The 13,100-nt window shown below is 44.6% G+C and overlaps 1 protein-coding gene across 13 annotated transcripts in view; it reads right to left on the bottom strand.

Annotated features, from left to right (window-relative positions):
* SLC4A11 (solute carrier family 4 member 11) overlaps nucleotides 1–13,100 on the bottom strand; it is a 94,389-nt gene that overhangs the window by 41,795 nt on the left and 39,494 nt on the right. For 10 of the 13 annotated variants that reach the window (XR_013774460.1, XR_013774461.1, XR_013774462.1 and 7 more), the window contains exons 5-6: nucleotides 9,010–9,241; nucleotides 7,679–7,760 (exon numbers count right to left, since the gene is read on the bottom strand). Coding sequence is in view for 7 of the 13 variants with exons in the window: in XM_079307290.1 (XP_079163416.1) it covers nucleotides 7,679–7,760; nucleotides 9,010–9,241 (314 nt within the window). In the remaining 6 variants the exon portion in view is untranslated. Of the gene's footprint in view, nucleotides 1–7,678; nucleotides 7,761–8,303; nucleotides 8,367–9,009; nucleotides 9,242–13,100 lie in introns of all 13 variants that reach the window. The other 3 variants (XM_079307287.1, XM_079307284.1, XM_079307289.1) reach the window with 1 other exon arrangement.

Raw genomic sequence — 13,100 nt, 5'->3', positions numbered from 1 at the left:
GCAGGTGGGTAATGCCAGCCTGGCATGCAGCTCTCCTGCTCCCTTTAGAGCCACCAACCACTTCCCAACCCTTCTGTAAAACCACTGGTGAAAAATGCACATGGACACCTGGAAGAGGTATGGAAGTGTTTTCCTACCTCACAGTGATTTTCCCCTCCTTTTACCTGGTTTAAAGTTATTTCAGCTGCTTGCTCCCTTTTGTTCATTGAACAAGCACCTTCACAGTCCTCCAATAGGAGGATTTATTTCTCTAATGTCTCTTCCACAATCCCATCCTATTTCCTTCCTTTTAAGATGTATTCTCACCCCCATGCACCCTGAGGGCTGTTCCATTAACAAGGTCTTTGGCTGGAGATGTCCTAGCCAGCATCACGTTGTATTTTCTATCAAGTTCTTCACTATTTGCATTTAAAAAATAAAAATAAAAATCACACCATGAAGTATTTTCTTACTGAGTCTGACTTCCTGATCTCAGACTGAAAGCAGCCTGCTTCTATAAATTAATCTCAAAGAGGCACTCTGAGAGCAACCAACCAGTTTAATTAGAACAATACAGGGCATGAGAAAGATGACACTGTTTCATTCATTTCCTAACTTCCCTTCCCCACAGCCTCTTGTTCTTTTTGTACTTGAATCAGCTTTGAAAGAGAGACAGAGATCAAGGCAGGTCCAAAGGTGAGGAATAAACATCTTTTGAAGTAATTGAAAATAGAGTGCAAGCTACACTTGTTTTCACAACCAAAGCCAAGCTCCTGCTTGCAGTCCAGCTGTGGCTGGACAGCAGACAAGTCTCCTTGTGTTACAGCTCAACAAGCCAGAGGGGACATGAACTCTGGGATTTGGACCAACTGGAGAACCTTCAAGTGGCCCAACACCTTCAGTTCTCTCACCTTCACCCACCTGCTCAGCAGCAGTGAATGATTACTGCAGCATCAGCATTAATTCTGAGCTCAGCTCTCAGCATTTCCATACCTCAGCTGCTGAGCCCATCGAGTCATCTGCTTTAAAAGGAAGATTTGCTGGACATTTTGGACATCATTTCTATCCCAGGCATGGCCAGAAGAAGGTATCAGCTACCTGCAGCTCACAGAGCTGTACCAACATCTCCCAGACATCACCCCTGCCCTGCCACGAGCTCCAGGCAGGACCTGACCAAGCAAGAAACCACTGAAGTACAAAGCAATTTGGAAAAGACCATTATAAAGCACAATCATGAAGCAAGCCACATGTTCTGGAGTTTTCTTTCTCCCTGGAGCCACAGGGTTATGTTTCAGCTCCATGAATTGTCTCCAGGGCTGTGTTTTCCAGAGACAGGAGTCCTGCCAGCAGTGCCACAATCCCATTTCTGCTCAAGAGTTCTGGAGGGGAAAACAGGATTGTAAAAAAGTGAGCTCTGCTATTGGGTCTCTCTCCTGGCAGCCACCAAAAATTTGTGTTTCTCTTAGTCAGGAGTTCACTGTTTCCTTGAGCTGAGGGACTGGGCAAAAAGAGGATCCTGAAAGATTCTGGAAGATTTCACATGGAGCACATTTACAAGACACCAAGAAATTCATTGTCATTATCAACCCTTTTTATCTGAAATACTTTTATCCAAGTCTGAGGTTTCTCACACTTCTGAGAGTCTCCTCCAGCTCCTCTGTAAAGAGTTCTGTGGACACTGACACATGGATCTAAATCCCAATATCACACCAATAAAATTAAGAATTTCCAACACTTAGATCAATGGACAAATAACTTAGATCAATAACATTTTTACCAATCAGGCTGGAGCTGATTTAGTGAGGACAAACCTGATTAAAACCAGATTTCAACAGGTGCCACAGAGAGGATGGATGGGATGTACCTGAGCCTGGCTGCATGCAGGGGAGAAACAGAATGCAGCCTCATCTGAGTCTGTTCTCCCTCTGTTATATCCATTCATTTGGGGAAAAAAAATGATGTTTCAATACTCCAGTGCAAGGCCAAGTCACTCCTGCCCATGCATCATTCAGCAGCTCAAGCTTTTCTTCAAATTTAAGCCATTATTCAGCTGACTCAAATCCTATTCCCTGGTGTAGCACTTACAGCTCTCACTTTTGTTTTAATTCCAGAATCCAGATACAAATACAATACAAACCAAAACTGCAGTCCCAACTAGACTTGTGCAAATATTTCTAGAAGACACACAAAAAAAAGTTCTTTGGTTCACATGGAGAAACCCCAAGTCAAGCAAGACCCCAGGTAAAAGTCAACATGGCTCAAGCCAAGAAGAAACTCATTTTCCAAATGAAACAACTTTTTTTTTTTTTTTAAGCAGCACTTAAACAAATTCCCACTAAGGAAAAAAAAAAAAAAAAAGCAAAAAAAGCTGGAGGATAAATACCCAAAGCCCTAAAAAACTGAGAATTAGCAAGACATTTTCAGCTGACTCTAAATCAAGTCTGGTTTGGTCAAAGCTTTCAAGTTCCTTTTTGGTTTGAGCTGAGCTACATTTGATTCTCCCTTGGTTTGGCTAGAAAGCTGAAAAATCTATTTTCACCCAGTATTAGTCACCCCAGGAAATGCTGGACTATGATATAATGAGATGCCAGGTTGTGTTCTCAGCAGTTTTATCTTGATCCCCCAATAATTGAGCTGGTAAAAAAGGGCATTTAAATTACAGCACAAATTCTGCTTCCCTGGGCTCCTCTCTGCCTCTGGTGGTGCTGAGGGTGGCACTGGGATGGTGAGAACTGGCAGTGCTCCACCAAAATCCCAGATCCACAGAATCCCACGTGCCCCAGGTCTGCCCCACACCCAAGATGTTATCAGAGTAATAACACATTGCTCAACCAAATGATAAAAAGGGTCAAATTATGGAGACCTAAGAGAAACAGAAACCCTCTTTTAAAAGGGCAAGAAAGGAAGTTAATTCAGAAACAAATTATCCCTTGCAGTATGAAAAAGTGCCCAGCAGAGGTAATCAGCCAGCCAGCCTTTTCCTGTCCCCACACAGAACAACAAGGACACTTCTTGTTCCCAACCACTGCCAATAAATCTTCCTTTGCTGAGCAGCTCCAGGCAGCAGCTTTGAGAAAGGAGGATCTGCAAGTGAGGAATGAAGCTGTGGCCAGGCCAGGCAGCTCACCCAGAGCTTGGCACTTGCCTCAGCCACAACATCCCCACTCCAGGCTGGAAGTCCCTCTGGCTTGGGAATTGCACCTTGCTGGGCTCCAGGAAGACTCACACCCTCCAGGGGAAGGATTTCCTCCAGGCCAGTGCATCTTGAGAACTCCTTTCCATCACACAGCACCTGCAGGGGCCCTCCAGCACCACCTGGGATGGCCAGCACACTTTTTTCTTAAAAGAAAATTCATTGGTTTTCTGAATTCACAGCACACTTGCCAGATTTTGGCTGTGGCACTTGGGAGATGGTTTAGGGGTGAACACAATGGTGCTGCATTAATGGTTGGACTTTCCCAACCTTCATGATTCTGTAAGGAGACATCCCATCCCTGTACAGACCCTGCAGGGAGCAAAACAAGCCATCTTTCTTTTTCAGCATGCAAATTCCTAATGCAGAGCTTGAATCTGAGGTTTTCTTTTCATAAATCAGCACCTGCAAGAGCTTCAGCTCTCCAGCATAATCTGAGAAAACCCAAGAAGGGTGGAGAGACCCTTAAAAAATTATATAGTTCTCTGAGCCCAAAGAACTCTTGAGAGATGATGATTGTAAATTCTGGAGAAGAGGCTCTTGCTTACAAGGCTCCAAATCTTGTAATCATTCTGCTAAATGAAAATATTTGTTTTAAGCAGTCCAAGTGTTTTAATTTTCCTACTCTGAGGAAGAGACAGCAACTGAAGCATCTCTATTTGAAATCTATTCAACAGCTGAATCAGAGACAATGTGACTTTTCTAGAAACCCACAGATCTCTGGGTCTGGAAAAATCCTTGAACACACAAAACGGACTTGGATCACTTCTGTTGGGAGTGACATCAGTCACATCTTTCACACAGTAATATATTAAATTTGGGATCTTCCTCCTCAAATCTGGATTATCTCAACAGGTTATCCACTATCATCTCACAATACCTATTTCTGAGAGGCCACTTGGGTTTTTCTGAGTTAGACTCCTCCACAGGAGTCACTGCCACGACAGGTTACATCAAAAGCAGAAATTCTACAGCAACACAGAGCACACAAACCACTGAATCACTCTTTGCTTGCAGAGAGACTTTTTTCCCCTCTGCCTGCCTGTTAAAACAGCTCTAGGAAATCAGTTTAATGCCCAGTCCACATGTTTTAGAAGAAACAGCTCTAGAACTACTCCATGCAGACTTGATTTCATGTTTTTCTAAGGATTCAGCTCTGGAAATCAGCAGCTGTATCAATCTGCTGGCAAGGAGAATACAGCCTGGAAGCTGGGATGCCTGGGGAGCCCCATCAGCTCAGGGGTATTTATTCCATAACCCACCCAGCTGATATTTCTCCTAGCAGGACATGAGGGAGAAAATTCCACCAGCACCCAGTTAAGCCATTTAAAAATCATATATCCTTCATTCCAAGAGGGGAAAATTAAAAACCAGGCATTTTCATCTTCATTTGCAGGCAAGAAATAAGGAATGGGGTGTGATAAGACTTGTGATAGAGTCACTTTTTCATGGGGTAAGGAGGAGTTTTTTGGCCTTTTTGAGGCACAAAACTGCAACACCAAAACCAGCAGCTCCCACTGGAGCTTCTTGGCCATTTTTTCCAGTGCAGACATGGAAAGCACCCAGTTTACCCCTCTGTGCTGGGATCATGGCAGGTCTGGGTGGGTCAGGGGAGCTCCAAACACCCTCCTGGCAGCACCTCTGCCTGTTTCAGCTCCTGCCAGCAGCTGAGCTTCCCCACTTAAATAACTGAGGAAAACTGTCCAGCACTCCCCATTCTGGGACAGGACCATCCCTCATCCCAGGTTCTCCAAGGAAACAACCAGGGAAGCAGCAGGAGATCTCTGAGCCAGTTTGGGTCTTCCTGTAGGAGGAAAAAAGAGTTGTGGCCATGGTTTCAAAGGTATGAGATCTTGTGCTGGGCTGATAAAGCTCATCTGTAAATCTCAAGATTTGCTTTCTAGTTAGGAAATGACTGTGCACACAAATAAAAACCTTTATTCTTCCAGAGCTGGACCCTGCTGGTCACTGGGCCGTGAAAGGCTTTAATACTCTCAGCTCTCATTTTAACAGAAGAATCCCAAGTTTTCCATAAGCTGATGGATCCTGGTGTGGCCTCAGCAAGATCAGGTTTTGGTCACTCCTGACAAAACCAGCCCCAAAGCCTGCAGTGACTCAAATTTCAGTTGTTTTCCTGAACTTCACTGGAACACTGAAACCTTGAGATCTTCAATCCTTCAAGGGTTTGTTCTGCCCTGTGGCTGAAGGCCAGATCCATATGGGATGTCTGACCTTGCTGGAGCGTCCCTAGACCTGAAATCATCAGGAGAGCACCAAATCCAACAGAAGCAGAACATCTATTTCAATCCCAGACTTTCCCCACTGCTCTACTGACTGAGAGAAATCAGGTAAGAAATCAGAGCCTTTCATCCAGAACAAAGGAGAGGGAAACACATATTTGTCTCCATTAGAAACATTCTTTTGCAGCCAGGCTCTGCACAACTCAGTGAATATCCCACAAAATTCCTTCCTTTCTCACCCCAAAGTAATTTCAGTTGTTAATATTTCCCCTCATCATCTATGCAACAGCAACACCACCAAAACATCATCTCTGAGCTGTTCTTCCTCATTAATATCATCTTGTCATGATACTCAATTCTCATCTACCAGCTATTAAAAGTTGGTTAAGGTACATCAACCCAGCAATTTTGCTAATTTAAAATTTAGCAAAGAGTATAGACCAAATGCAAGGAAAAAGAATAGCAGATATCTTAAAGGTTCTTCCCACTCATATGGAAAATTTTTTCATCAACAAATTCCTTTTACTTCAGAGGTTTGGAAGCTGTTTTGCAATCTGACTTCAAGAAAAATGTAAGATCTAAAAATATGGTTCACAATCTGTTGCACAATAAATCCAGCAGAAATACAGTGCAATAATTAGATAATTATAGTTAATAACTCATCATTGCTTTCCCACCACTTTCTTCTCCCTCTTCAGAGCAACAAAAGGAAGAAACAAGGAAAGTTTTGCACAAGACACCTTCAGGCTGTGAGCTTATTTTTCAAATCATCTTTTGTCATGGAAGCCAGGATTACTCACATGGATGCATTTAAAGCTCTGGCTCACTTTCCTAACAGGCTGAACCCACCCTTTCCAGCCTCATGTATGTAATCACAGCATTTGTATCATGACCTTTAAAATGCTTTGGTGTTAAGGCAACACTCCCCAAAACCCTCCACAGAGCTGCCTCATCCCACAGGAGAAACTTCCATCTCTGCATCACCTACAAATCCTTACTGCTGTTACCCTTCCTGTGGCATCCAAAGTGGAGAAAACTGCCCATTTGGTTGACACCATTTTACTTCATAAACTCATTTTCTTCTTTGTGGTCCTGCTTTGTATGTGCCAGGTGTAAAAACACAGCAGACAAAGCACAAAATACCATCCAGCTCTCTTTCTTTCTCAGGCCACAGCCCTGCTATGCAATCAATTCTTTTTCACATTGAGATCACATCCTTTTCTTTCATAAGAGATTAAAAACAAGTGGGAGATTTTTCCTTGTTTGTTGTTGTTGAATCCTTTTTAATTTTTTTTTTTTAAAGTCCTCTATTTCTCTCCATTTTCTCCAGCCATAAGCAGAGGGCAGGAGCAGAAGTGCAAGCAGAAGGAAAACTATTGTGACAGTTGTCCCAGCAAACTGGCTGTGAAGGCTAAAATATGTGCATGCCTTTAGGCACCTATCCCACATATCCCAGTCATTTCTCTGAGAATTAACATATTTCTTGACAACTCGACTTCCAGACTGCACAGGAATAAAGCAACAGAGTCAAAAAGGCAAATAAAGCAACAGAGTCAAAAAGGCACTGCTTTGGTTGGCTCAGGGACTCAGGTTCTGGCCTGTCCCCTGTGAAGGGACAGCCTGGCTCACCCCACAGGCCTGACTGGGAGACAATGACTTCAAACCCCAGTTCTGGTCAAGTGCAAGCTGGGGTGAAGCCACCACATCTCATAAATCCCAGGTGACAGAGTTCTTAGTGTCTTAAGGGCCTGCTCCTCCAATTTTTAACAGTGTTGACAATTAATCAGTGTCCAAATTAATTGCCAGACAAAGTAATCAGTGTCTAAATGGCGTGGAATGTCTGACTTCAATTTTCAGCTACAAAGTTTGGATGGTTCCATCAAAGGACCTAAGAAATCTTTTGGTCCAGGCTCCCAGACTTTGGCAGCCAAAGCAGTCCATGAACCAGTTTGCTTGTCCCTTTGAGAAGTTCCTTTATTAGCATTTCTCAGTAATTAGCATTTTCTGGCTCATTTTTTCAGCATTCTTAGCTTGTTAACAGCAGATTTCTGTAACATCCAAGAGCTGGATGCCCTGGAGTGGCTGTGGTCACCTACTGCATGTGTTTGCAAAGAGGAGCAGCCCAGAGAGAGACAGATCCCACAGGATGGACAGAACAAACAGCACCATCTTAACTCAAAAGGGCACATTCTGAACCTCTGTTCCTCCCAGCAGCAGGAAAAGGTTGGGGGGTCAGTGATTTTGCTCATCCAACCCAGGTACTTACATGATACAGAGCCAGGACTGCTGATACTGCACCCCTGTGACTGTGGCTGTGACCCCTTGAATTGTGTCTGATAAGAGGTGAACTGGGAAGAGAAGAGAGGGAAACATCACAGGCTGTCCTCATTTCTTCTGCAGCTGTAAATAACATTTCCTTCTAAATGGAAGCTGACTACTGATCCCAAGCATTCCTATCTGCCCAGTGGACTGATGCAGGGGTGGGGGCTGACAGACAGAGATGGAAACATTTGTCCTGCTGCTTTTGAACTGTGTCCTTAAACTATTCACAGCTTAGAAAGGCAGCTGCTTTCTCCTCCCAACATCATCCTACTGCAGTACTGGGTTATTAGATTAGCATTATCCACCACACACACATAGACAGGGCTGGGAGGGCTGTCACCTTCCCAATCCCCTGCCCTCTCTCCCCCTCTTCCCAGCTACTGCTCTCACACTATTTTATGGCACTACTTACTTTTTGCTCTTTATTGGCAGAAAGCCTAAATTAAAGGGGTTACAAATGCGAAGCTCTAAGACAGGTAGCAAGAAGTAACCAAAGCATGAACATGCTTACTACATGCTCAGGACTTGACATATCTGTTAAACAAATTCACTCAGGCTGTGACAGTTACATTTGAGGTGCGATGGACCTGTTTGTACATTCATTCCTGTTGACTCTGAAACATCATGGGTGCCTACAGAGAAACAATGCTCAGTTAAGCTTCTTCACATCTTGGGCTACAAGGCAGTGGTTTTAGACTACACTACAACATTTGTTGATAGCTTAAGGTGACACCAGAGCCAACAACCTTGGCTAGGGCTGCCCTGGTTGAGCTTCTGGAGGAAAATCAAGTGTCTCCCATCTCCCTCCAGTGAGTTGGGAGTGACAAAAAGAATTAACCCTCCCCAATTATTCATCCAAAGCAGGCAAAATTACCCAGCCTGTGTGAATTCAAGTGGAGAATCACAAGGCAAAGGAGCCATTGCTAACGAGACACCAGCAAGAGTCTCTTGGCTGAAAAGCATTGTCTGAGGACAAGCAAAACAAAAGGGTCCAAGCAGACAAGACACCCCAGTGCTGCTGACTCCTCACCCCAAAGCACCAAACAGGTGATTTTAATGAAACAAGGGCAAGACTCCACCAAAACACAAAAACCCTGGAGAAATGAGGCCCTTCAATCTGAATGACACGGAAATTAAAAAAAAACAAATCAACCCACGGTGTCACATGCAACGTGCAAGCCTGGGGACCACACAGTGAGTGTCCAGCACCCCACCACAGCAAGGATGGCAAATGAAGAGCAGCCCAGCAGGCAGAGCAAACCAAGAGCTGATTACCATTCCCTTCCCGTGGCGTCCCTGAATCTGTGAATAAAGTGTTCATGATTTTTTCGAAGTTGCAGCTGGGCTCCATGTTCTCGGGATCCTCGGCAAAGTGCTTCAGCATCTCCCGCAGAACATCGTCCAGGGACGTGGCTGTTTCATCCAGGATGATGCTGGCTCTGGCCAAGAAACCATCCAGGTCTCGTTGGGCTCTGACTTCCTCCTCAAAATTCTTTAATTTCAGGTACTGTGGTGAGAAAAGGTGACAGCATGAGAGAGTTGTACACAGTACCAGCAAAGGAGAATCCGAGTCCTTCACAAGAGGTTTTGCTGAGGTTATCAACCCATTAAAGATTTTATTGGTCATTCAGATATCAGGAGAAAAGGCATTTTATGCATTAAGGCATTGAAGGTTTATATTTTCAAGGCTTATCCTAACAGTGTGCCCACAGGTGAATGCCCAGGTACCATTTATACCCTGATATAGAAAGCAGAGTAAATTTTTAAAAAGGCTTTTTTGTGGTTGGCTGTTGGCATTTTTTCAGCTTAGAAAAAAGTAGGATAAGTTGGTCTAAAAGCAAAAATACATAAGGTAGCATTTTAAATCTTCTTTAGGTTCAAGTAGTTCAGGAAGATTGAAAAAATATGGGAAAGTTATTTGGGAGAAGTGGACACTGAGCTCAGCAGTACAAAAAATTACCAGTATGAATCTCAGTGCCAAGTTACCCCAGTTTTCCTCAAAGTGGGAACCATCTGTCCCCAGTGCTCCCAGTTGGGGAGCCTGAAGTGGGAGGTGGGGAATGCCATGCAGCCCATCACCTTTTCTGACATTTGCTAAATTTCTGTTCTTTCCACTTCCATGGAAGTTTTCTTCCTTTGTGGATTTAGCTTTGAGGCAATCATGAATAAAACAGAGCAGAGGCTGAAACTATCCCAGTTCTCTGCTGGTTCCTTCTGCTGTCCCAGACTTACAGGCTCTGAGATGGAAGAGAGAGCCCCAGTGTGCTCCAGGACCTTAGCTCCTTTCTGCAGCTGCCAGCTGGGAAGGTGATGAATTGAGTGACCAAACTACAAATGCCTCTTTCCCATTGCACAGTCCTTGCAAATCCACACACAGAGCCCTGGACAAGGAGGGCTGGCAGTCCTGGCCCTCTCCTCAACAGCCTAAAACTGAGGGAGGAAGGGCAACTGAGCTGCTCTGTGGCTCTTCCTTCTGATGGGAAAGCTGCCAGGCTGAATTTGTGATGCTGAGAACCAGATTGTCAAGAGACATTGAAACCCTCTCAGCTCCCCTCGAGCTCAGGAAGAAACAAACTGAATTGCTTTGGCAATTCTGATCCCCAGCTGCCTCCACAGCCAGGACCATTCCACTTTTCCCCCAGGATACAGGGCCACCCCAGAGCCTGACTCATGGGTCCTCTCCTTCCATGCACACTCTCTCTTACCTTTTCCATTTATAGACACAGGCAAAAAAATGCTAACATCTCCCTAATTACTGTAATTATCACAGCAACTATCAAGTTGTCAGTACACATCCATTGCAATTAGCACTGTTTTACTTTGCATCAATCACTCTTTCCACAGCATCCCTGAGAGGGAGGATTCTCTGAAGTGTTTCAGCTCCCACCCCCAAGGCTTTGGAACCATCTGCTCGTAGGAGAGGAGATGGTGACACAGCTCCAACTCCACCTCAGAAGTGCAAACAGTGAGTCTGCCTCAAATTGAGAGCAGATCAACACACACCTGCAACAAGATAGCAAAGGGGGCTTTGTGTCACCAACTTCTGCACGAGAGAAACAACCAGAAGCAGAAGAGCAGAAGGAGAAAGTTGAGGCACAGTCAAAAAATAATCGAAGATATTCATGTGGGTTATCAGCCCAGGTCACAGAATCATGGAATGGTTTGGGTTGAAGGGACCTGAAAGGTTATTCTGTTTCAACCCCCTGCATGGGCATGGGACACCTTCTACTAGCCCAGGCTGCACCATCCAACCTGGCCTTGGACACTTGCAGGGTGGGGCAGAGCCTCACCATCTTCATGATAAAAAATTTCTTCTTAATATCCAGTCTAAACCTACCCTCTTTCAGTCTGAAGCCATTTCCCCTTGTCCTGTCACTCCAGACTATTGTAAATAATCTCTCCCCATCTTTCCTGTAGCTCCCTTGGGGTACTGGAAGGCCCCAGTTCATCTCCATCAACGCTGATCCTGAGCTAAGCCTGACAGCACCAGCAGCAGCTCCCTGCAAGGCAGGAGGATTCAGCTCCAGCTGAGCCACAGGCTTCAAGCAATGCCTTGGGAAAATAACTTTGCATTCCTCACTGCTGTTTCATTTCCCTGGTCCTTTATAGGAAATAGGGGGAAGACTCATATTTCTCATACATTTATCATTATTATCACTTTCCAAGATTAAGGAAGGCATTTAAGAGTCATGAAATGGTTTGTGCTGGAAAGGAACTCAAAGCTCATCCTGCCATGGGCAGGGACACCTGCCACTAGCCCAGGATGTTCCAAGCCCTGTCCAGCCTGGCTTTGAACACTTCCAGGGATCCAGGGGCAGCCACAGCTTCTCTGAGCAGCCTCTGCCAGGGCCTCCCCACCTTCACAAGGGAGCATCTCAAACACCCAATCTAAATCTACTCTCTGAGCTTAAGGAGGATTTATGCACATTAAACATCACAAGGCAAGCAGCCACCATGAAAGGAGAGAAATCCATCACTCCCTGAGACACACCAAAATCAAATTACTGGAAGCACTGGCACAGCAAAGCCTCAGCAACAGCTCAGGCACAACTGTTCCAGCCAGGACCCCTGTTGGGTTCAGGGGAGATTAATGAATGCTGCCTCACTAATATTTTTAGCTGGATAGTCAAGTCACACCAGGAAACTTGATGCTGGAAACTTGATGCTGGAAACTGCTTAGGAAGAAACCCAAGCCAGCTACCCAAGAGCCATTTGAACAGCTCTGGGCATCCTTGATTGCAAAGCTCCACGTTGCAGTGTGACAGGAGCCGAGGCTGTTGTGCCAAAAAAGAGGGAAAACACTGAAACAGCCTCTCCTGACTTCAGGCAGGCCAAAATCACACATTTTAATTCATCAATAAGGCTCAAAATGCAAGTTCTCTCTCCTGGCTGGCTGCTCCACTTGGAGTCACCAGCAAAATTTTTGTGGTGTCCAAAAAACCCCCAAAAAATCCCATTCTCTTGAGCAGAGCTCTGCCTTGGGCTACTGGTCCTTTGGGCCAATTCCCTCAGAACCACTCTGTGATGGAGATTGAAAAGCTCCATCTGTGTGAAGATTTTTATTCCTGCCCACCAAGTGCCCTGCTAGATATCAACTTGCCTGAGACACAAACTGCCCTTCCAGAACCAGAGTCAGACACAACCTACAGAGAAACTTCTCCAGACCAAGATTCTCACTTCTCTGCTGCTGATTCCCCCTTCCAGACACTTGGAGCCATCTCCTCCATGAGTCAGGTCCCAATTTCCTTTGCATCTGAAGCACAAAATTTCCACTCATCCTCCCCGGAGGGAAAAACTGGCAAAAGTATCTTTTTCTCAAGCCCTGCTAAAACTCTCTGGTATTTGTGGCTCCACAGCACTAAAATGCTCAAGCATGAACTGTAGGCCAGAAAAAGCAAGAATCCTACAGCCCTGAAAAGGAAAAACAAAACAGAAGAGACACTTATGAGTTAGCAGTTTCCAACTATTTCTTATCAGAGGCAGATCCTGCATTTGGGCTTAGAATTTGCACTTTTAAGTGATTAAGTTCTCAGGTTACTTTCAGTCAAGTGTGTATGACTGAGAACCTTGGCACTGGGATTAGACAAGACAAATTAGGGATAAAGACATTTTCATTCCTGAGCATGGAATTGCTTATTTTAACTTTCCATGATTCTATACCAAACCATGTTTAAATTTTTTTGGTGGTGGTGGCTTTTTTTTGGGTAGTGTTTTCTTTGGTGTATTTTTGCTTTGGGGATTTTTTGTTAACTTGAGGAAAAGGTTTCTAAAGCTATCACACATTTTCCTCCCACTACTAATTCAGCCTTCTGAGATATCTTTTCAGGATTTGAGCTGCCTTAGAGGCCTAAAGCAAAGTAGAATTA

The sequence above is a fragment of the Erithacus rubecula genome (genome assembly GCF_903797595.1).
Source record: "Erithacus rubecula genome assembly, chromosome: 5".
In the NCBI taxonomy this organism is placed as follows: Eukaryota; Metazoa; Chordata; class Aves; order Passeriformes; family Muscicapidae; genus Erithacus; species Erithacus rubecula.
The sequence above is the reverse complement of the archived record's forward strand: the minus strand, read 5'-3'. Positions and strand labels throughout refer to the sequence as shown.